The sequence below is a fragment of the Pseudonaja textilis genome, chromosome 4, assembly GCF_049901715.1.
Source record: "Pseudonaja textilis isolate UNSWEBS1 chromosome 4, rPseTex1.2, whole genome shotgun sequence".
NCBI lineage: Eukaryota > Metazoa > Chordata > Lepidosauria > Squamata > Elapidae > Pseudonaja > Pseudonaja textilis.
In genome coordinates, this window is record NC_141993.1 from 48,122,532 (window position 1) to 48,148,262 (window position 25,731).

At 37.5% G+C, this 25,731-nt stretch overlaps 1 protein-coding gene across 4 annotated transcripts in view; it reads left to right on the top strand.

Annotated features, from left to right (window-relative positions):
* The window catches only part of SEMA4G (semaphorin 4G), a 111,779-nt gene that overhangs the window by 55,206 nt on the left and 30,842 nt on the right, over positions 1-25,731 (top strand). For 3 of the 4 annotated variants that reach the window (XM_026704675.2, XM_026704677.2, XM_087932825.1), the window contains exons 2-3: positions 590-753; positions 3,119-3,363. In XM_026704675.2, the coding sequence (XP_026560460.1) occupies positions 3,243-3,363 (121 nt within the window). In that variant the 5' untranslated portion in view covers positions 590-753; positions 3,119-3,242. The remainder of the gene's footprint in view (positions 1-589; positions 754-3,118; positions 3,364-25,731) is intronic. The other variant, XM_026704676.2, reaches the window with a different exon arrangement.

A 25,731-nucleotide genomic window follows, 5' to 3' on the forward strand; every position in this document is an offset into this window, starting at 1 on the left:
TGATACTGGTATCTGTGGAAAAAAGAATGGCTGAAATATTTTTAATGATGAAAGTGGAGATGAAAGAGAATGTTAAGAAGATGGAAAACCCTGTGAAATGAGTGTCTAGAGATGTAAAACAAATTAAGAACAAAGTGGAGATTTTGGAGAATAAGATAGAGGTTATAAACAAAAAAATGGAAAAAGAATTAGATAACCTGGCTCCGTTGAAATTGAGAGAGGAGGACTTTTGTTTGAGGCTTCTGATGAGAATATTAGAATCTTAGCATTTTGGGTATGGGGGAATTGGGAAGTTGTAAATACAGAGGCAGCAATTGATAAAGTTTATTGAAAAAAATTGAAGATTTCTAAGAATAAGAAATGTTCTAAGTAAGGGGTGTACTTTATCAATAAGAAGACAAATGGATAAAGTTTTGCAGCAGGATTTTAATGCAAAACTGAAGATCAATAACCTGATATAAAGAAACGTGTTTAAAGAAATTCCTATCAAAATTTTACTGATCAAAAATAATAAAAATTGTATTTTTTAAAATGAAAGAGCTCATTTTGGTGGGACAAAGTGAAAAATGTAACTTTTATTTTTATACAGCAGAGATTTTGACTAAATTCTGTTCAGAAGAGGAGATAATTTCTAGAAAAATTCAAGGAAGAGAAGATTCAAATGGAGGTGTCAGAGGAAACTACATAAAAAATTCAACAGATCCAACAGGAAACTGAAAGGAATAGTACTGAATTAAATCTACACTTCTACAGGTATTGATTTTTTTCTAAATGTTTGGCTTGATTATGGATTACAAATGCTTAATGTGGAATATAAATTGAGAAAGTGCTCCTCAAAAGAGAAAAAAAGATTACTTGAAAAACATTTAAACACAAAACAACTTGCTTAAAGAATTTGTTAGAAGAAAGGACATAAAATATTTGGTTTATGAAAATTTGGGTGCAGAATTTTTTTTCAGCAGCAACAAAAGAAAACAAATAGAGTTGTTTTGTATATTAATCCCCAACTAAAAATAGAACTTGTATTGACTGATGAGCATGGTAGATATGCTATAGTGGAAGTTAATTTGCATCGGGCTAAGACTTTGGGAGACTTTGAAATTCATGCCACAAATGAGAATGATGTACTGTTCTGTAAATGATGTATGGAAAGATTAATATGTTTTTCTTATAAAAATTGGTCTTTGATAGGGAATTGGAATTACACAATATCTGCATAATTGGATAGAACTTCTAAGAAAAAGCATTAAAATAACTCACGGTAGTTTACCAAAAGGTTTTGTTTTTTTGCTTTTGTTTGGATTGACAATGTAGGACTGTTTAATATATGGAAGGAGCAAAATGATATTCTAGAGAATGTACCTATTATTCAGAAAGACATTGCTCCTTGTCAAGAATAGAAATTATCTCTATTTCAAAGAACATGGATAGTAAGGTTTCTAAATTAGAGATACTATCAGATGTTTTAGATTATAATCCTGTGAGTTTGGCATATAAAAGAAAATATATTGATTTATAAAAGAAAATTCATTCACATGGAGACTACATGAAATGTTACAGAAAGAAGTAATGGAGGCTGCCCCTTGCCCCACGGCCTGTTTTAGCTGGCAGAGGCACCACAGTTTGGACCTTTGCTATTTCCAGTCTGGCCCTATGGGCCATATTTAAGCATCCCTGAGTTTGACACCCCTGCTTTAGGTAAAGGCACCAATTTAAAAATGGTTTGAGATACAAGTAAAGCTTTTACTAGAGATTATTTTAACCTCTTATAAAAACTGAATGAATATCTAAAGAAACAAAGACTTCAGAGTTCACTGATGGTTTCCCGTGTTTTTTAATACCTGATAATTACTTCCAAAATGTTTTCAATCTTTTTCCCACCGCAATATGGAAGCAATAATAGCAACTTGTCTTAGAAGGTCATAAAAAATGTATTTCTTAAATCAATTTTGATACTAAAAATACCAAGTATTAATGGCAACTAATTAAAATGCAGAGCTACATCAGAATTGTATTCATTTTCTAGAAATAAATCTGAAATTAGATAAGCAATTACTACTTTTGTGGGTTTGTATTAAAGGACAAATGATATAAAGCATAAACATTCAAAAATTCAAATGTATCTTCTCAGTATTTTTGCCTGAGCAATTTCCATGTTTGTGTTTAGACATTTTTGTCATGCATAAAATGCTTAAAAGAGTTGTTTACAACTAGCTTGTTTTTCCTCTAAATTTTGTAATTTATATAATATTGGTTATTTAATAATTCAGCAATATTTCCTAACTGAAACTATTATAATCTCACTGCAGTAGAACAACAATTTCCATAACATTCAAGAGCTGACCCCCAGAGGAACTAATGCATTTGATCTATTTATTTGTGGCATTAGGATTTAATGAGGGCAATTTTCAGATCTAGGAAAGTAAAATAGTTTTGAAAATGCCTTGCTAGAGCTATGATGTCAGTGGCTTTTCAGAGCGGCAAGTCAGCTTTCCACACATGACAGAATGGTTGACAACACAAGAATGATTGCCTGAAATGATGCGGGGGGGGGGGGAATGTGCGACAAAACTGATACAGGATATAAGATGAGGCAGGGATGAGGAACAGTTCAATAGGGATGTAGAAGTTGCTTGATCTACAGGAACAGTGACCATATGTCCTTAATTATAAAGGACAGCCCTTCGTTTCCTTTAGATCTGTCTGTCTATCTATTTTTGGTTTTGCCCTTGAATTTTCCTTTGTAAAGGAAAATTATAAACCTAAACAATTTTCTTATCCTTATGAAACACTTTCAGATTTGCCCCCTTTTCAGGTTTGTCCTTTATTTTTTCCATGAAAATATGGTCACTGTTTACAGTCATATGGAAGCCAAGGATAAGTCATGCAAAGTACTCAGACTGTATTTTGTAACTTTCCATTTTGGGGAGAACTTGAAGGACATATTCAATTTGCCGTGCAGCTCCACAGATCTAGGCTGAATGAAGTTCATCTTTCAAAAGGTGCGGGTTAAATTCACAGCAGATGTCTGACTTGAAAGATAGTCTAGGTTAGACAATTATATTAGTGCTGGAATATTGCATTTTTTAAAAAAGCTTTTATTTTTTGTTTATTTCAGGATTTTCTTTGCAACCTGTGATGCCACATGTAGAATCAACAGGAAACTTTTCCAACAATCGAAGGCAAACTTGTAGAAAAGGGCTGTCTTGCCCTGTGAGCAGCAGCCTTGGTTGACCAGGAAAATGAAAGAGAATGTGCTGTTTTATCTGATGGGTCTCTCTGTGGCCACAGTAATGGGATATCCTTCCAGGTTGTCTTCCACAGATTTGGATGCCACCCCCCGTATAACAATTGTCTATAACGGTAAAGGAAATCTCCGATTTTCTGGAATTAATATGACATGCTAATTTGGATGCATGTGAAGAATAATGCATAGGGTGTGTGTGGTGTGTGTGTGTGTGTGTGTGTGTGTGTGTGAATGAATATTTAAAATGCAAACCTACTCCATGTTTTGTATAAGCAGATTTCTGGATTCTTTATCTTTTGCATTTTGTGTGACATTTTCAAGGCTAACATATTTAATTTTGTAGACATGTTGTAAAAGCCTATTTGGTGAGTGTATTTAAAACAAGAGAGAAAAAAGTGATTGCTTGCTATGAATTATGAAGCTCGTGGAATTCATTGTACTTGAATTATTGACCTCTATGTTCTTTTCATAGCCTGCTTTCTTGAAGTTGGGCAGGAGTATTGATGGGGACCCTTTAGTTCAGATTATTCTACAGTAAATACATTCTAATGTGAAACAAATTTTACAGGGGAATCTCTGTAAGCCATGTTCCAAACATTTTTGTGATAAATATTCTAACACCTTGAAACATACAATTATGACTATTTTGAAATCTTTTGAAAGAATTGGCAAAAATTTACTTCTTCCAAGATCCAAATCTTGCCTCCTCTAAAGATATTGGTTTGATTATAGGAAGTTAACCAAATTAACTCTTATTTCTATTTACCAATCAGATCCATGTATAGAGTGAATATAATAAATGAATTGATAAGCGTTTTATTCCATAGTTTCTTGAATTTTACTGATAGACTAGAGCTAATAGAGCTATTTACAGGTATCTGCTTTGTTTATGATTTTAATGCTAAAGTGATAATAGTTGCATCCAATATTGCACTAGCTGTGTAGTTTCTGATTTCTGATGCCAATTATGGAGTCCTCGCTTGATTCTTTGGTGGTAGAATTGTGATTTGCTACTGTGGATTCCAGAACATTCACAATTCTGTGATACTGTAACTTAATGGATTTCTGAGATAATACTAAAGAGATATCATAGTTGGTTTTGTGAGGCTGGAAACAACGAGGGACTGTTGTACACTGGTGATTTGAATAAGTTAGATAAGCCATTAATATTAATGTGGAGATAGTGCACTATGATGTGAATGAATGATATAATAATGGCAGTGTGCTGATTCCTTTCATCTATTATACTTAATGGTGCTGTAAACTGGACTGTAGGAAAACCCAAAGTATTAAAACTATCAGCTTTATTACCTTCACTGAAATGTATTGTTCCATCTTGAAATAATTAATCATACTTTGGAAAGGCTCCAATCTATGCAGCCGAAAGGAGGTGATTTATTGTCAAGGACCTCACTTCTGCTCAACCAAAGGATACCAGAAACTCTTTCCTAAATAAACCATGGATCCTGGCTTGTTTAACCATTCGTGGATTATCTTACAGAGAGCTTATAACAAAAGAAAGACTCCCTTTTGAGAGGCCCCGGTTAGGTTTGTTAATTGTTCTTTTTTTTTTTTTTTACTATGGAACAGAAAAGGAGAGGAAATCCTGCTTTAAGAGTTGTGTGAGAGCTGCCACTGATGATTACATGCCAGGTTGAAGCTGTCAGCACTGCTATCTTTTGCCTCAACATGCATGTCTGATTATATCAGCATCTTGGTGCAAATCCCCAGGCTGTACTTTCCTGGGAATCTGCATGTATTAGAAACGCACGATCCGAAGTTCCTTCATGATGGCAAGGGAAAGGGGGAAGAATTCTATTGGGTTTGCATGTGCTGTTTTGCCCACAGCTATGTTTCGTGTAGGCTGTTTCTGGGTAGTTACCTGGCTTAGAAGACTGCATTTGTCAATTCCAACCACACAAATTATTTAGTAACGCTAACTTTGAATACATTCTGTTCTTTCCTGTTTAAGAGAACAAATAGCAAAATGAGGCCAATCAACAGTCCACAGATCAGGTCACAAGCAAAAAGCAATGAGTCCAAAGGACAAGAGCACAGACTAAACCAATAGCTACTTCAGAGTTCAGCAATTAAGCCAGGACACAAGTTTAACAGCAGTATAAGCTACTGGCCTTGTTCATAAATGCTTGTTCAAAAACCCAAAGAGAAGACTAGGTTCAAGCAGTGAAAAACCAGAGTGATGCAATACAGAATAAGTAGCCTCAGAGCTTCATGGACTTGCAAATGGATTCTACATTTGCTAAAACATTTTTGGGTAACTAGGAAAGATTAGAAAGAGTTTCTAAGAGTTTGAGGCAAGAAGCACAGGAAAAAATGCTATATATAGTACCAGCTTTAGAAAAAAACTTAAGTTTTAAAACCAAGCAGCCAATCTCTCCCTTAAAAGATATTCAGAAAAAAATGGTGGACACGGCTTCATTTTGCTTTACTGCCATATCCCACTATACCCCAAAAATGTTAAGTGCATGCTTCAACCACAAGATTGCTTTCTTCCACTATTTCTGTTACAACACATACTGATATACTGGCTGGGTATCCCAAGAGCCATGATGGCATAGTGGTTAGAATGCAATTTTGCAGGCTAAATCTGCATTCTCACTGCCAAGAGTTTGATTCTTACCGGCTCAAGGTTGACTCAGCCGTCCATCCTTCTGAAGTCAGTAAAATGAGGACCCAGATTGTTGGGGGCAATGTGCTTAGACTCTAAACCATTTAGAGAGGGCTGCAAAGCACTATAAAGCGGTATATAAGTCTAAATGCTATTGCTATTGTTCAACTAGGCTAAAATGGGTTTGAGTAATTGATGATCTAGCATATTGTAGTTACAGTCTCATTGTATTGTATTATTCAGGCAATAAAATTAAGCCACAGCCATTTGCTATAGGAGCAAAGGATTCATGGATTTATGTTGATCTAAGTTGCATGTCATGTGTGAACGCAACCATAATTTCATCCAAGATTTGCTTTGAAATGAAGACTGTGCCCCCCAAGGCTTCATTCATTGCCATCAAGACTATTCAGCCAGACAAGGTGTGCAGGCTCAAGGACTTGCTCTTGGGGAGCCCTTCCTTGAAGCCAAAATCTCATGCAGCTCTCTGTCTATGTCCTTCACTCCTGAGCTGCCTGCATTCTTGAAGGTTCAGAAGGATCTGCTACTCTGGGTAAAGCATCACAGAGGGTGGGTCAGGCACAATCTCAAGTGCAGGTCCTGGGCTTTATGGTCCTTTGAACTCTATCTCATTATAGATAATTCCTCCAAGGAATGTATGACACCAATAAAAATGATACTACCATTTGGTGCTTGTTTTGCTGAAGCTGCTGAATGCAGGATTTTCAGTATGGGCAATTAATTGCAATTGTGTTTGTCTGGGCATTCAACTTCCAAGATGGAGCTGGCATGCAGACTTATATTATCAAATAGGTACCAGGGAAGCATTTTTCATTCTAGTGTTAAAGAAACAGCAAGTGGGGAACAATGAATTTTCTGAGAAGATAGGAAAAATGTGGGCTTTTTGAAATTTTTTTGACATATGCTAAGGTAGTGAAAAAGATTTTTATCATGCTATCATATAAGCTTAGTTTACTTTATTGTCATTGCACCTCATACAACAAAATTAAATACCATCTTCAGTGTACATTATGACTATGAAAATAAACACAAACACACATCCTTCACATTCTGTACAATTGAATTGAAAACCTCTGATATTGCATTAATATTGCACTATACAGTAGAATTCAATAGAGCTACTGCCCTGGGATAGAAGCTGTTTTTCAGCCTGCTTGTCCTTGTTTTTTATTATCCTGTACTATCTGTCAGATGTCCACTATGGCCACTAAGTATGGTATATCAGCTCACATCCAGAATATTCCAGTGAATTTATGGAAAGTATCATCCTGATAGCAAATACAAACATTCCAATTTCTAATTGTGGAGATAAAGCAGTGATAAATTTAATATATGTGTGTGTAAATTGTTCTTTAAAAGATTGTGCCCACCATCTTGAAAAAGAAAATGATGGTCTTTTAGTCCAACCACTTACTCAAGCAGGAAACCTTATACTATTTCAGACAAATGGTTGTCCAATTTCTTCTTAAAAACCTCCAATGTTGGAGCACCCACAACTTCTGAAGGCAAGTTGTTCCACTGAAATCTGCACAACTTACATCCAGTATCCACTCTTTCCTTTGTAAGAAAAATGATTGGTATGAAAGATGCTTCTGACTCACAGGTGTTCAGCATGCTTCAATCATGCGGCAGTGGCATAGAATTAATTCTTGTAGAAGTAATGTTCCTCTAATATATGCATCTACATTGAAATTGATTGTGCTCTTGACTATCAGCCATGGTATTTTTTCCTTAACATATTTACCTATGGCAATGCTTACCAGGTTTTGAACTTTTGGGGGGGAGGTAAATACAAGATGGTCATTCTTTGTAGTGCTACCTTGAAAGAACAACAGAGAAAGCAAAAGAATTAGGCAAGATGAAAGTAAGGCAGTGCAAAGCAACTGCCCAGGCACAAGAATGCCTATTACAGGAAAGACCATGCAGGGACACAATCTGAGTTCAAAATTGCAATAAGGCATTATAAATAGTAGTGATATTGATAAGAGTATTAGGAGTTGGAACTGTGTTGCTTATGGAATCAAGTTCCTTGAAGCACCCATTGGTAACTCATGTAGATTTCCTGCTGCTTCTCGCTCTGTTAAAGTCATCTGGCATATTAGTTCCCAGTCTTTTCCTTTATATGGACCATTACTGGATGCTTGGGAGAAACAAACATTGTATAATTGCTCCCCAAAGTAGCAAAGGCTTGTTTAATAAGTTGCAGATTTTGAAACACATTTCGGAGGATTTTTTGGCACAGGTATCCATCAAGACACAAGCAAATTATTGCAATGCATTATTTCATCAATATTGTGCATTCCAATAACAAGGTGTTGTCCTTGTTTTCAGAAGCACACTCAAACAGAAGGACTGTCTTCCAATAGGATTTATGATAAAAGAGTACTTTGGGTAGAATGCTATAAACAGATGAATTGCTTTTAATGAAATACCCAAACTGGCAAAAAACAAATAGAACTCCAAAAGTGTTTGCTGGGGAATTTTAGAAGTTGGAGTTCATACATCTTAAAGTTGCTAAGGTTGAGAAACTGTTCTAGAGGCCAAGAAGGGCCATATGATGAGTGTACGGTTTTAGCACAAAAGATAATAGACCAAATTTCTAGAGTGGGTTTAAGAATAGGGATGGGAACAATAAGCTTCCTGGAAACAAACAACTCCTGCCTGAGATTCAAAAAACAGACCAAAAATTGTGATATTTTGTTGCTAAATTTTGCCATAGTGGTCTCAGGATTCTGTGGCAGGTGTACAGAGTCCACATGTTGTCTATTTTAGGATTTACCCATGGTTTATGCGATCATGGTTTAGTTCATAAAGTCTGCTGCTGGGTTCATGCAACACACTGAACTGCAAACCATAGTTCACTATAGATTTACCATCACTTTAAGCCACTAACAAGCAAAACACATTTTGGCTAAAGGTATTGTGTGCATGAAGAATATATTATTAAATATATTGTGATTTACCACTGAATTTATTTAATGCCGTACATTGCCAAAATATCAGAATTTCATTTGTTATATTGGTACTGCTCAAGAACTATGTTGAAACCTCTGTTTAGTGTTTATTATAAGAAGAAGGAAGTTTTAAAATGTCGTGTCCTTCAAAGTTTAATGTAGCTGACCTGAAGGAAGAGACTGAAATGATAGCAATAAAACATGTCAACATGTTTATAGCTGCTCTAGTTCAAGTATACAAGGCTAACATAAAATTCTTCCTGGCAAGCAGTTTGTGCTAGCAGCTTCTCTTTTGGATGAAGTTTTTAAGATCTTGAACATCAACAATAACCTGTTCTTCAGTTTCAGAGCCAGTTTCTTACCCCAGGGTTTTTTCATCTACAACACTGAAATTCTTTTAAAGTGTGAAGAAATAAGACATCCACTCAGCCGTAATTCTCCATAATAAGTGACAATGGATGGTCTAAGTCCAGGTCATTAAATTATGTTGCTTGCCTTGATTTTGGAATGGCTGTTCATACTGGAGTAATACCATAGCATTCTTTTGCTGAATATGTGCAGTTAAGACCACAGTGGCGAACGTTACTTTGGGAGATGGCAACTTTCTCCACCTCGTATACCTGCATATTAGTTGGACTGAAACTATCACAATCTCTTAGCCAACGTGGAAGTTGGGATTTATGGGGTTTTATTTCTCAGTTCTATATTTCCAACACCTTCACATTAAAAAAAAAAGCCAACATTTTTTAAAGACCCAAATAAGATTATTTTTGATGTTAAATTCAAATAGGAGGCATTCTGCAGAGACAACACATATGAAATTTCTGTCAAATTGTAGCAGAGTTAAAGTGAGGAGAAGATTGCAAGAAAATATATGAAATGATAAGGTTTAAAACTATTTTGTAGCTTAGCTGGGTAAACAGCTGTTGATTCCTGTGATAATATCTTAAGAATGAGAATCCTAGGAAGGCCACTAAACACACAGCAGCTGGGGATTTTTTAAGATGTTGTTTTAAGCCTTGGCTAATTACCACTGGATTTAGGATGGTCACAACCGGAAGGAATTTGTTAGGCAGGATAAATTAAAGAATCATTGTTGTCTCAAATATTAGGAAAATTCATTGACCCAGTGCAGCCCACAAATGTCTTTATAAAGGTTGGGAAAACAATTCGCTATATTATCTTAGACTTAGAGTGACTGAAATTAATAACTGTTTTTTTTTCTTTGTAGTAAAAGGCCTAGTTAGTGCTTCTTGAAACAGCAAAATAGGGTTAACACAATATTGGTTCCTGACATAGTGATTTGATTAGTGGTACTTGGATTATGTTTCTCTGCATTCAGCTTATTTGTATGACTATTGAGCTGTTTTAAATCTCTTCAGTGTGGTTATTGAAATGTAAAAATTTGCATCTTTGCTGGCAATCAAGTAAGAAACAGCTGCTGAGCCTTTGGCTGTTGCTTATATTTTGGGGCAGCTGCATACTACACTTCATTCAACACATCTGTCATGCCACAAAATCTGTAGAGCTGTTATTCCTTCTTTCCTATATGGATGAGTCCTGGACTCTGAACAAATAAAACATCTGGAGAAATTTCACATGTGTGCTCTCCACTCCATGCTTGGCATTCATTGGCAAGACCATGTCTCCAGCCTGGAGGTCTTGGGTTGTAGAGAGCCCACCAGCATTGAATCCCTAATTATCAGAGCCAAGATGTGAAGGATGGCTGGATGACTGCCATATGCCTCACCGGTTGCTGTACAGTGTACTGGGGTCTGGGAACAGACCTTAAGGTCCACCACCCAACCATTATAAAGAACTATGAAAGAAGTCTTATACTATTATGATATCCAGTCAAGGGAATTACAAGCTGAAACTGCTGGCAGAACCTGTTGGCGAAACCTGTGCTACAAAACCTCCCCTGTCTTTGAAAATAAATACATCTCAAAACTTAAAAAATAGTGAGTGGTGTTACAAAATAACACCCACATGTACTGCAATGGATTTTCAGTTCCTTCCTTATGCTGGATTCTGTGCTTCCAGGTTCTATGTCCAGATGAACTGCACAACAGTGTGGCTTCTTCAAACCTGAAGCTAAAACTTAAAGGCTAATAAAGCTGCTGTGATAAAATCCAGGTATTAATTGACAGATTTGAAGAAGCTTTTGGAATGCTCTGCTTCTTTTATTATTATTATTAGACCCTTTGATGAAGCTGACTTCCTACAGTTTAAACCAATGACTATGGAAATTATGACATTTTGCTTTTATCCAAGTTTTTAAAAAATGTATCATTGCATACAATTCTTGCTAGTCGCTTTTTAGAATTATCAGTAAATGTAATCCAAATTGTCCTGTTTCTTACCAGAGTATTTATGTGGCGTACAGGTGTCCCTCCTCCCATTTGCCTACTTTATAGCCTTTGGCTTCTTCTCCTTCTGGTGATCTTGGCCAGCATTATTATCTTTTCCATAGATGCATCATCCCCCATAATATATATCCAAAATATTGCAGCTTTTATTTCATGATCTTTGTTGCCAGTAAGCACTTTGTTTTGAATTCCTCTAATATCAAACAGTTGGTTCTCCTAGTTGTCCAAGGAATCTGAAACAACCTTCTCCAGTGCTATAGCTAAAAGGAGTTGATTTTCCTTTTGCTGTTACATAAAATCCATCATTTGCATGCATGCATTCTAAAAGGGAGTAGCACTGAGTTGATCATTCTAACTTTTTTCTTGATTTCTTTTTTCTTATGGAAGTGACTAGATGTGGAGCCAACTTTGTTGTTGAAATAATGTGTTACCCACTTACAACCCATTTTCTTTATAGAAGTTTTATCTACCATCTTGCATTATTGTTTCTAATCCAATTTTTCCAAACATTTTCAGTGAAAGTTATCTTTCCAATTTTCCATTAAAGAGCATCCCAAAAGTAATACTTGATTAATTATGGGACAATACCTTTGGCTAAAGACAGTACAAATCCAGGAAACATTTCAACACTGCAGATATAGTCTAGGACTCTAGGGCAAATCCACAAGAAAGAAATAATCAATTAATCTAGATGAATTTCTTATACTTTATTTTGGGATAGGCAGATTTGTTCTCCATAAGCTCCCTATAGTAGCTAAATTTATCCCTGATAATTGCTAGCTGAGTTTGGACTAATGTTGCCTGTATTCAATTGAAGACTATAGGTTTTGCTTTAACTTCCATCTCTCAGCTTATATAAAGAAAGATTCAATATGTTCTAACTTGCAGTGACATTCACATGAAGTAGGCTATGGGTAAAACAAAAATGATACAGCGAGCCTTAGTTTCACTCGGGTATATCCTGCAGGGACATGCAGATGACTCATTTAATCCTTATTTATGCATCATCTATATCATCGATAGTCTTCCCAAACTATTGATGTTGTAGTAGCAGAGGAGGGAAAATCCATCAGTGCTTTTTGCTGATAATGGGAGCTATGTGGGGAATTTTCTGGAGATAATCTCCATTTTGAATTGCAAAGCCAAATGTGGTTCTTGTGGTTGCTCTTTGGGAAGGAAATCTTGGATGTCCTCAATATAATAAATTAGTTACAACTAACAAGGAATTGATATGAAATAAGTTTCAAGTCACAGTTAGTCATACAATACTGGAACAATTCTAATTGAAAATAATTCATAGTTGTAGAACATTAGGAATGGAAAAAGTGAAATTGCTACATTTGGCATTGACAATTGTTAAATCAACATGAGGCAGCAAAACATTTGAGCTGAAGAATGCTTAAGTTTGTAGATTTATTAAATAAGCTTTCCTGTAAGACTGGCAAATAATATATAGCATTTAACTTGTGCTATGAACAGTTCTCACTATATTGTAATAAACTGACTTACTAAGTATATATAATTGCTGACATGAATTGTTGTGAGAACTTGTTGTGATATATTGGTTAAAAAATAAAATTGCAGCAGAAGAATTGGTAAGGGAATTCATACACAATAGAGATCAAGTAAAGCAATTGTTTAACTTTTGGGATTACAATCTTTTTCTAGAAATCTACAAAGTCCCTTTGAAATAAGAATTAGATTTTAACAATCTAATTCTCTGAAATGTAGACTATGTATTCAGTAGTACCTATTTCCTGCTATTAGTAATGGGTGAAAAGCAGAACAAATATTCAATGTACCTCAAATAAAATGAAATACTTTTAATCCTGCTTAGAACAGAAAGGCAGGTTTGCTAAATTGAAGTAGAGACCAGAACCAAGCCATGGGTAGAAGGAGCTTCTCCTGTGAAGAATAACACTCTATTATGACTCAGGTGTCTCCTGGGTAGTACATTTCTTCAACCCAGCAGTATACTGACCAGGGTGCCATAATCTTCTGACCTTCCCCAATGTAAGGTTATTCAGATGTTAAGATGAAAGAGGCTAGACAGAACAAATTGATGAACCCTTGAGTGCTCTAAGTTATGCAAAAGAAGTCAGATATTCAACCAGTACAAAGGGAAAGGATGCATAGTAAAGGTGATCAGAGTGAAAACTTCCACAGAGGGAAATTTTCTTTTCCATGCTGTGATTCAGAGCAACTGAGAGATTGTAAAACCAGTTTGACAAGAGATTCCTCTGAACCTTAATCACCCCTACCTCACACTATACAAATATGAGGAAGTCCTGGGAAAAGTTTGCCTGAACACTGTAAGTGTTGAACATAGTTCCATAGTGAAAAGCCTTGTGTGGAAATTATGTTTAACAGAAGAGGAAAAAGAGAGTTGATGGATTGTGATAAAAGGTGATAATAAACTCCTGCCCTATTGGACTAGATAAACTTTTAATCATTGGTGCTTTATTCATAGGACACACTAAATTACTAATTAATCAACCACAATTTAGGCTAGGATACTGTATGAACCTATCTTTGGTGATTAATTTGGGGATACCATATGACTTACCAATCACTAGATTAAAGTGTAACAAAAATATAGAATTTTCAGTATCTAATAATTGTCTGGATTTTTGTAGCTTAGTAGCCACAGTTCTTGTGATTCAATGTGTTACAGTAAGATATTGCTATGTTGGGTATGTCAGTGTTTTTTAAAAAACAGTTTAATTCTAGAGATATTTTTTAACTGTTCTTGTTATAATCAAGATTCCATCAAAAAGTCTCCCACATCTTTGGCACCTGTCAGAGATTATTTTCCTAATGGTAATTGAAGTGATGGCAGAAATTACTTCCAATTTATGAGGATAGATATAAGGATCTCCAGAAATAAATCTGCCATGTATTAATTATTCTGTCCAAATGGAACACACACCCTTTGCTTCTGAAAAAAAAAACCCTACAATAATAGCTGATGCTGGTTCAAGGCAAAAAACCCTGAAACCCACAGTAAAGTTTCTATCAAGTTTACAAGCCACGGTGGAGCAGTGGTTAGAATGCAGTACTGCAGGCTACTTCTGCTGACTGCTGGCTGACTGCAGTTTGGCAGTTCAAATCTCACCAGGCTCAAGGTTGACTCAGCCTTCCATCCTTCCGAAGTGGGTAAAATGAGGACCCAGATTGTTGGGGGCAATATGCTGACTCTGTAAACTGCTTAGAGAATGCTGTAAAGGCACTGTGAAGTGGTATTGCTCTTGCTGTCAATTCAACTGATAAAAAATAAGTTTGCAAGTTTTCAGGTCCCAAGATAAAAATCAGAAAGAAAAAAAAACCCAGTATAGTCAGTTGAGTAACCCCTGGGCTGTTATCCTGTAGAGGGAATATACTAGATAGTTGTGGACAGTAAATGTTAATGGTATTCCTAGCATGTAGAGATAAAAAATAATGTGCTACCTCCAGAAATTATGTTAAAACAGGAAAGCTATTACTCCTCACTTAAGTTTGGATTGGTTAGGAATTCTAATAAAAAAAAAAAGGCCTTTCTCCATGGCTGGGTTGACATGTTCCCCATCTGCCCTCAAACTGGCAGAAAAACTGTTCTGCCATGAAATCTGCTCTCCTCATGACTGATCCTTATCCTGCCTTTGCTGCCTGTGTTTTAATTCACCTGAATTCCTTCCAAAATAGTAGCAGGTGATAAATTAAGGCTGAATTTATTCATCAGGAGGCTATTCTTGAATAAGGGGGAGAAATGCAATTTTAACACTGGTGCATCTTTGGATGACTTAAGCTTGTTTCTCATGAGCTTATAATGAAGGGATGGCAGCATCATTGGAACATGGTAGAAAAAAGAACTCACCATAGTTAAGTGCAGGTAAGAAAAAGTCCTTGGTGGGGGTGGGGTTTTTTGATAGGGTAAAGTTGTGCCCCATTCCATGATATTTTCTAAGACAATTTGTAGATGCAAAATATTATATAAAGCAATACATTGGCTATAACATTTCCTCAAAAGGTAGCTCTGCTCAGTGAAGGCCTCCACCTCTGCTCTATTTTAGAAAAGAAAGCAACCTCTTTTCAATTCCTTTCATGTTGTGGGATTGTTCTAAAAAAAACCCTAACACTGCCAACTGCATTGCATGCCCTGGGTGATTTATGAATCTCTTTGTTCTGGTTAACTGATACACTAGAAGCTTTTAACTTGCCCTGTAGCCATCTTTTGCTGTAGGCAGAGGGCAGAGATACTGTATTTGTCTTTTCATAGGAGGTATACTTGCCTTTACATTAAGGAAACCATCCAGTTCCCCTGAGGCTCAAAAGGATGTGTGCCTATGCTGCTTTTTCAAAAGGCTGAGTGAAAAGATTAGCAGAATGACATTGAGTCATGCCTGCTGCAGCTCAGTGCCATCCTTGCAAGAATACAAGAAAACAATCTATTCCTTCTGTTCCACTTGCTTGTGCCAAGAGTGTGCATGCTTAGGAACTGCACAGAGCTCTTCTTCAGATACTCATAAGATACTCATAAGAAAGATGGCAGTAAAAGTATTTCCTAGGAAAATGTTCATCGGTGCATTGAATAGTTTGTTAGTAATAGGTTAAGAAATAGTTATTTTTGTGGGTGTTCTAAATTATAAAAAAGAATAGTTTTTGAAAGAGACCACAACCAGTAAATACATTAAATACAGGCGGTGCAAGATAGACTGCCTTGGTAGTGATGCTTAGAAGTTACAACAGTGATGGAAAGGTAACTTTTTTATTTTTTATTTTAATAAAGTTTATTTAAGTTTCATATATTTAAAACATTTAAAAACATATATATATTTGTTTTCTTAAGTTTTCGCGGGTACTTACATGTATGGTATTCAGCTTTGTTTGTTTGTTCGGGTATTTTCCCACATCATTATAGTTGTGCTTTTAAAGTTGTAGCAACGTTTCGGCAGAATCTCATCTGCCATCATCAGGCTTCTGTATTGTGTTCGTCTGTGTAAAAGTCAGTAAAAGTCTGACTCACAGACAAACACAATACAGAAGCCTGATGATGGCAAATGAGATTCTGCCGAAACGTTGCTACAACTTTAAAAGCACAACTGTAATGACGTGGGAAAATGCCCGAAGGTATTGAGCATTGGTTACACTTTTCTTTTACCCCATAACACTGATGTGGTCTACCTTATTACAATACCTTCCTCCTTCTTTTAATGTTTTATTTTCACAGAATACTTTCTGATTAAACGCACATCCTTCATAGTTTCATAACTTATTCAGTTGTCAAATGTTGCTTTTTCTTTAACCATTCATACCAACGGTTCCAAACTTTGTAGTATTCGCTATCTGTTGTTTTTTAGTAATTTGGTTAGGCTGTCCATCTCTGCACACTTGTGAATTTTTTTAATGACCATCTCCTCTGAAGGGACAATAGACAGTTTCCAATTTTGAGCGTAACTTATTCTGGCTGCCGTTATAATGTGCAAGATTAAATATTGATTTTTTTTTCTATTTTTGAGTCTATCATACCCAGCAAAAAGGTTTCGGGTTCAAGTTTTACATCTTGTTTAGTTATATTTAGAATCCAATTTTTGATATTTTTCCAAACCTTCTGGGCATATGGACATGTCTACCACATATGAAAGTATGTTCCCTGGATGCAGTTACACTTCCAACAGTTTGGGGGGAGGCTTGAGAACATTTTAGCCAGTCTCGCGGGTGGCAAGTGCCAACAATACACCATTTTATAGAGATTCTCTTTGTATGAGGCTGACATACTTTGTAATTTATTTCCCAAATAAGTTTCCACTTGTCTAATTTCAATACTGTGGCCCACATTTTTTGCCCAAATTATCATACACTCCTTGACTGTTTCTTCTTTTAATTTATAATTCAATAGATATTTATATATTTTACTAATAAATTTCCTTTCCTCTCCATGCCAAATCTTATCTAATTCTTTGTAGGTCATATTAAAACCAAATTGTTCTTTATCTTTTTTGTAATGCGTTTGTATCTGCTCATAGGGCCACCATGCTATCTCTTTTCCTTGAATTTGTATTCGATTCCTACCCTTGAACTCTCCGGTTTCATGTAATAGATCTTTATATCTTGCAATATTATCAAAATCTAAAACGTTTGGATGTGTAATTTGTAATGATGGAAAGGTAACTGACCAATCCTTGCATTTGTGACCTTTGCAGGTCTAAAGGGAAGAAAAGCTGAAATAAACTCATAAGTGCTGTTACGGTTTGACTTAGTGACTGCTCTGCTTATTAACCAATTTGCCAGCCCCAATTGAGGTTGCTAAATGAGGACTACCTGTATGTGGAAGCAGTCATATTAGTTATTCAGAAAATAGACAATTAAATTTATTTATTTTTTTCATTTTCCTTTGTTATCCTTGCTATTATTAATGATAAAAGAAAACCCCTTTTAAATGGTGGTGGACATACAGGCATATATCCTTCCCTCTCACCTCACACTCTGAATTAACATATTTTGACTTTTCTTCTGCAGAACTGCCTTTGCTAATTGGGTGCTATCTGTAAGGTTGATTAAGCTTTAGGGAAGCTTTACTAGCATTAAAAATATATATAAAGATATTTCACTTTACATCAGATCACACAGATGACGGAGGGATGTTCAGAGCAGTGGGGCATTTATAGAGAGTGAAGTTGATTAGCAACATTGCTTAATCGCTATCTATTTTTTCATCTTGCTGAAATGCCATCTGGGTTTAATTTTTGCCTGAGACAGTATACAGCTAATATCACCTGAGGCTAAGCCACTTGCCATTTCTGAAAGTGAAATAAAACATGGTAATCAAACGATGTCTATAATTTGTACTATAATTTCACTTTGGTCCTATACACTTTCACTGGAAATTAATTCAGTTTAGATTGGTCAGCTTTTTTTCAGGTCAGGGTTTTGTGAGCACTAGGATAGCTTATAAAAATATAAGTAACTGTTTTTATCCCTTATGTCTGCAAAACTCTCTTACAAGAAAACATATAATTTCTGCTTTGTACAAATAGAAGAAAAGCTACTTTAGTCCTGAGCTAAACTAGGATTTTATCCAGCTTCCAACTGAACTGTTTATTCAAGACATATTTTTCATAGAGAGCAGCTGCGTCTTGGGGCTTTATTTGCAAAGGGGAATCCTTGTGGCCCTTTGCATCTAACGGCCCCCACTCTAATACTCTTCCGGAAAGCGCTGAAGATCTAGTTCTGCCAGCGGGCCTGGGGAACCCAGAGCAGGATGGAGCCCATTAAATGGCTCGTGTGATCTGCTGTTGCCGGGGTGGGGCGGGTGGGAGTTGGGGGTAATTTTGTTATATTGTACTATATTAATTTATTTGATTCTTTTTTAGTTTTTATTTAAATGTGGTTTTCTATTCTGTAAGCCGCCTTGAGTTGCCATGGTGAATAGGCGGTATTATTATTATTATTATTATTATTATTATTATTATTATTATTATTATCTGTTCCATATTACCAGCTGTAGAAATGGAAAATACCTTGTGCCTGCTTTCCAGCACACCAAGAAGATACCACTCAGATTATTGGAATCTTAATGGCTGTGCCCAAGGGTTAGAGTATGGCCTATTTAGGAAAAAAGAGAACTGTACCTCTTGCTGGTCTCTTATATATAAAAGTATTAAACTTACAAACACAAGAGATAGGGAAGTACACATTTGTTGAAATATATATTTATGATGCCTAGGAGCACTATCGGTTCTGCCTGGCTCTATAGAACCGGTAGCTCTGAAGAACAGAGGTGGGCTGCTGTTCAGCCCACCTGCCCACCTGGGCTCTTACCTGACCTTTATTTCCTGCTTTTTCAACCTCAGCTGCTTTGCACAGCACAACTGAGGTTGAAAAAGCAGTTAAAAAGCAGCTTTTTCAAACACTATGCACTCATGCCCAGCGCATATCAGCTGTGCGGGCAGCACAGCTTTAGTTGTATTGCACACGTGCGCAAAATGTAATCACCGAACCGCTAGTAACACCAGTTGAATCCCACCCCTGAGCAAACACCAAATATATATTTTTTTGAATTATTAAAGCAGCTTTTTAGGCCACCTGGCTGCATCTGTGTCTGAAAAAAGAGCAAAACTGGCTGTGCATGCAGACATACAGTAGGTGAAGATAGCCAAGAGCACTTAAGAAGCCAATGGAAAAGCCTGGCAAAAGGCCCCACTGCTTAAATATAAAGAAAAAAGAAGCTAGAGGTGCCCCCCTTCATACTGAAACATCCTCCTTTTGAAAGATTTCACCACTCTAGTAGCAACCATCCCACTTGCAACAGATAAAGGGGATGACAGGTTGCTTACTGTTCCATAGGTACTGTGAAGGTGGTTATGCCTCCTGTGGCAGTCATTTAGTGATTGGGAAGACTGCAGAAGCTGGGTTTTCTTTTTTGAGAGGGCCAACAGGTTTTCAAAATTGCAGTTGTGCTACCAGTTCTAAGGATGTTGGAAACCAACCAACCCTCATTCTCAAGGTACCCTAAAATTCTTGTTAATCCTTTTCAACCATTGTAGTGAGGTGACAAATGTTAATACATCTACTGCAGATTTTTCTAACTTTGGAGGCTTCCTGGCTAGCTTTGCTGAAATAACCTCATGAGAACTGTTCTCTTATATTGACCTTGATCCAAAAATGGGCATATTTGGGTCAGGAGCATTGAAAATGAGTCAATTAATCCAATCAACTAACCACAAGGGAGTTAAAAGTAGCCCCAAAATAGATTTGCTCTAGTGCAGGATTAAATTCCCTTGAGTCAGCTGGGTTGGGAGAATGTCGAATCAAGTTACTCATATTTTGCACATAGAGTCTTTCAAGAAAAATTGTTGGAGAAAAGTAACAGTTGAAAAAACAAGCGTCTCCGTTACAGAACTCACTACCAAAGCCTGGCACTATATAACAACCTCCCAAGCACTAATGGAATGCAATACCCACTCTGCATCTACTGCTGTCTACCTGCTCAATAGAAAAGGGTCTAGTGATGTCATGAAACCTTGCTAATATTCTCCTTCTCCAAGAAATCTTGGGAGACCAATAAAACATGGGGGGTTCTGTTTGCCCCAAAGTATGGTTTTTGACCCAGTTTGATTCTGGTTTGTCAAAACTGCTCGCAGGAATACGTACTTGACTTGGTTAGGTATGTTAAAAGAATAGCACCTGTATCTTTTCCATAGAGCTGCTCCGAGTGTCCAGGTTGGGAGGTGCTCCAGTCTCGGCTCTCACAGGCTGAGCTTGAAATTGAGGAACGCCTCTCACCATCACGTGGTCCTCTGGGCGCTCCCCAGTTTTTAGCTCAGCCTCGTGGCAGTCAGGCTGTTTGTTTCTCTCACTCTGGTCGTTCAGCACATTTCAGCAGTTTTTCTCTTCGGAATTCTTTCATTTAAATTGGACCCTACCTCAGCAGCGCAGTGATGGCAGCCTTTTTTCCATTAAGCAGGATCTTGCGTTTTTCACTCTGATAGAGTCGTCCTCCGCCCCGACCCCACCTCCTTTCCTAAAATAAATTCAGTTTTCCCAGAGCTCAGGAGCTCATACTACCTAACTTCGGCCCCAAGAGAGGGAGAGACATTGGCATTCCCTTGATGTAAGGCGTGCCTTGAGAGTGTATATCAAACGCACCCAGCCTCTTCGCAGGTCAGAGGCCTTCTTTGTGTCCGTCCAACCTGTTTCTCTCGGTCACAAGGTGACGCCCACAACCGTGGGCCGCTGGATTAGGGCCGCCATCGCCAAAGCCTACCAGGCACAACCCCTCCCCGTTTCCATGGGCATCACCGTCCACTCCACTAGAAGTGCGGCTACTTCTGCCGCATGGGCCACGCAAGCCTCTATACTCGACATCTATAGGGCTGTCACCTGGGCATCTCCATCTTCCTTCGTCGAGCATTATAAGATTGATGTTTTTGCATCCGCCGAGGCTTCCTTTGACAGGCGGGTCCTTCAGCGGGTCCTCGAGATTCCAGGGGAGGTTCTGCCCCAGACGGGAGCCCGCCCGCAGGACTCGCCAAGCTTTGGTATGTCACAACCTGGACACTCGGAGCAGCTCTATGGAAAAGGGGCGTTGGTTCTTACCTGATACGCTTCTTTTCGTAGAGCTGCAGAGAGTGTCCAGCCCCACCCATTAGTCCGTCTGGTGGGGAACCTCGCTGTTCGACCAAGCAAACTAATAATCTTTAGTTAGGATGAGAACAGGGCCTTCCTTCTCATCTTCGCAAAACTGGGGAGCGCCCAGAGGACCACGTGATGGTGAGAGGCGTTCCTCAATTTCAAGCTCAGCCTGTGAGAGCCGAGACTGGAGCACCTCCCAACCTGGACACTCTCTGCAGCTCTACGAAAAGAAGCGTATCAGGTAAGAACCAACGCCCCTTCCCTCTGAATTTAACTGAGGCAGGGGAAGCAGGTAAATAGATTTCTGGAAAAGTGGTGGTTCAGGTGAAAGACAGAACTTTGTAAGTGATGAGTGGATCTAGGAGCTGTGTGGTAAAGAGAGACAGCTGGCTTTCTTGCTGGTTTTGAGGAAGTTAACTTTCTGTCTCTACCAGTTTGGGAAGTAGCGAAGCTGCCCAGTTAAGCTCAAACCCACTTCACCCCACTGTTCCTCAATCAAGCTATTCAGCAGCTACAGGGAATTGCTAGCAGCTGTCAACTAGCTGTGCTCTCTCCCCCTGCCTCCTCCTTCCAGCTTAAGGCAAAGAATTGGGCTGTCAGCATAGGTAATGAAAATGCAATACATTCTAAATGTATTCTGAAAGTGTTGGTGGTTGCTATTGGTTTAAGTGGAAAACAGTACCATCATGGCCAACCACAATCTAAGGATATATTCCACATGGCTGAAGATGAGATGAAGGCAGTCTTTTAGGGATGTGGCAGAATGAAGATTAGTGGTGGTATTCTACCGGTTTGGCCTGGTTCTGGCGTACTGAACCAGTTCTCTCCAACGCTTTCCTGTTGGGCCACCCACAAACCTGGGCGCCTATACTGACCCTTATTCCCTGCTTTTGAAGCACAGCTGCTTTGTGCGGCACAGCTGCTGAAGCGACAGGGAGAGTGCAGGATTGCAGGAGGTGAGTCAGAAAGCCTCTGTGCCTGCGCAAAGTGCAAGTTTGGCACGCCTGCTTGCACCCACCAAACCACACCCACCAAACTGGTGGTAAACTTTTGAAACGCACCACTGATAAAGCTGTCATGAGGGGACACCTGCAAATCGCAAAAATATTAGCCTTAATTTCAATCTTGATTCCCCAGCATTATCTGTGTTGTGGTTACTGACATTCATAATGGCATATTTTATAATTAATATCCAGTAGTCATTAAATGGCCCTGAGTTCCAAGAAACAGTTTTATGCACACATGCAAATTTCTCCAAGTTTGTTTTTAAAACAAATGAAACGTGTTGCAGAACACTTGGTAATGGAATGATACACCTGATCAATAGATTTAGTAAGCTTGGCAACCTTGAGAAGAATGGTATCAAACGAGTGAGAAAGCAGCCAGGAAATGGCGTCTAGCAGAAAGCCATCCAATGTGAATGTCACCTTTCTTCATGGTATCTCAAGAGACCAATGAGGTTAATTGCTGGCCTTGAATCATGTTCTCTTTCACAATTAGAACTAACATTCTCTTGGGTGAAAGGAACGTTAGTACTACAATTCTCTCTGCTGAGACTCATCCTAAAGCTCTGCGTTGTTGTTCAGCAATGGTATTTCAAAGGCAGGTATCTGCCATCTGTTACTGATCTGATCCCTCTTTGTTAGGGCTGCAGCACAACAAGGTGTCTCTCTCCAGTGTTTGAGCTTTGTTCAGGAAATGTATTTGTTCTAGGAAGGTGGATGACATCATCAAGGTACAAAAATGTATTATGTAGCCATTTGGTGCATTAAGACTATTTATGTGTCATTTGCATTTGCCTTAATAGTACATGCACATAAGCAGAAGTATGTTGTTTGGAGCACTTTCTTAAATTACTACCTTTCTCATATGTTAGACAAATGTTTAGAATTTCTATGCAAAATGATCAAAGGCCATGTCAACTTGGAATTGTTAACCTATGATTGAATATATCTGAAAGGCGTCAGATTGGAAAGCGTGCAGAATCTTAGAACATGGTTTTCTATAAAGGCTGCATCTAGATCATGGGAATCAAACTCGCCGCATCACATTGATGTCACATGACGTATCGTGACATTTTTTCCCCTTCACAGAGCTGGGGTGGGCGTGGCCTGTGTGTAACGCATGAGGCCCATGAGCCACCAGTTTGACACCCCTGATGTAGATGGTATGGGGTTTTTTGGCTGAGCAGGTAGTTGGATTAGAAGACTTCCAGGATCTCTTTCTGCTCTGTTGTTCTGTTCTGTAAATTAATGATGGGAAACTATGATCTTGCAGATGTTCCTGAACTCTAGCCACTATTACTGCCAGCACTGGATACTTTGGCTGCAGTCCTAATTTCTGAATTAGATATCTCTAGTTTTTATATCAGGGAAACTATTCAAAGTGGTCTGAATTCCATATTCTAGATATTAGAAAATTTCTACCAACACTGTACTATTAATGCTGGTGAACTAAATACATGGCATCCAATAACTAACTTCCAATATTTTGTGCAGGGTTATCTTGCTTGCCCAAATAATTTCTTATGTTCCTCATTACAGTATAAGTATCAGAAGTTATATATTGGTGAGCAATGGAAAAGTTCTTCCTTTCCAATAAATACTGTTTACATTTATGAAAGGTGATTGTGAAATGAATTTTTGGAATTACTTGGAAAGCTCACAGATGGAAGCTAGTCTGGAGAATTGTTTTTTTGTTTTTAATCTAACCCCCTCTGATTTCAAACTATTTCCTAGACTGCCAGTGCTGGTATGAGCTGCTTTCTGACAAGAGCCTGAGAAGGAGGTTACATTAGATGATATAAATAGCACATTATGCAGGTAGCTGACTCCCAAAGGTTTTTGTGTTCCAATCAAGATGATTGTTTCTTTCTTATTTATCTCAAGGGATTTTTCTTTCCTTTCTTAGAAGAGGAGGCCAAGATGATTGTTGAAAGGTATTACTGGATATAGCTTTACACATGTAGAATTGAACAAAATAGTTCAGTTATAAGACAAACAAAATTTGTGCCTGTAGTTCTAACATATGTTTTCAGTTCTTCTATAAAAGCAGATGGTATGCAGATACCTTACTGTTTCCTGTCAAAAAGAAGTGCTTTTGTTGAAAGCAGTATAATATAACTAGAAGAAGTTAAATCTATTTTGGTTTGCAAGTTAGAGGTACCTTAGTATATTTTATATTGCTTAATATTTCTTCTGATGCTGTCCTAGGAAATAGAGATTTATTTTCTAAGGCAATCATATACTAATTCAGTTTTCTACCTTTCATTCACCTACCTACCCACTGAAAATTTCTGAAACTCAAATTTCCAATTGAAAAACACTCTTGATAAGAAGAACCATCTCTTGATTAGTTTTAATTCATATTGTAGAGAACAACATTCTTAACCTAACATCCTGAAGATGCATAGAAGGATAACTCCATCATTGCAGTCAACATAGTAACATGCTGACTGAATATGGCATGGGAATTGTAGCTCCACCTGAAAAATCCCAAGTTTTGAAAGGGTGCCATAAAACATAACCCTTGAGGGGCTAAACTAAAATTAAGTGGATATGCTACCCAATTATGACTGCAGATAATGGATTTATACTCTAAGCCATTAGCAAGAGTTCAATTGGGAAAACTGAAATGTAGAATGTCATGACCATATATGTGTTTGTACTCAGAGAAATTCATGGTTTGCTTCTGGTATTCTGTTCATATTGTGACTCTGGTAGACATCAAGGTGGTTGACTCCAAGGACTTCTCCTAACACTTTAAGTTTCAAAATGACTTCAACTTGAGGGAAATTATTTCTAGAACATATTCTAGAAAGTTGCTTAGTCCTTGTTTCTCTTTTCTACCTATTGTCTTGAATATTGATCTAAGTTTGGTGGCCTCAGTGGTTTTTATTCTAGATTTTAACTTTACATATTAACTTTTTATCTCTCATTTTTATTTGTTCCTCTGAAACTTCACCTATTTTATGAGTACCTGCGGAAGAATCCCAGGCTGTCTGGCACTCAGAACCCGATAATCTAAATCACATTCTTGTTTAAGTAATTCTAATCTAAGTATTGTCCCTACATTAGTACTGGATAGATTTCTTAGATTTCTATCTTATGGAATTTTTTTTTGTTGATTCTGAAGAAAGGAGAAATGTCTCAAGATGAACAGTTGCTACATGGTTAGCGTTGATTTATAATTCATAGCTTATCTTCAGAAGTCAGAAACACCTCATTGGATTAAGTGAAGCTGCTTCATAATAGCTGGCTTCACAATTTACACTAATTAGTAAACTATAGTTAAGTGGTGTATGAGCTAAGCCATAAACCATAGTTTGCATGCCATTATTAGGTGAATTCACAGAGCATATTAGAAAAAAAGCAGTGTAGGTAGGAAAAAAAGAAATGTTAA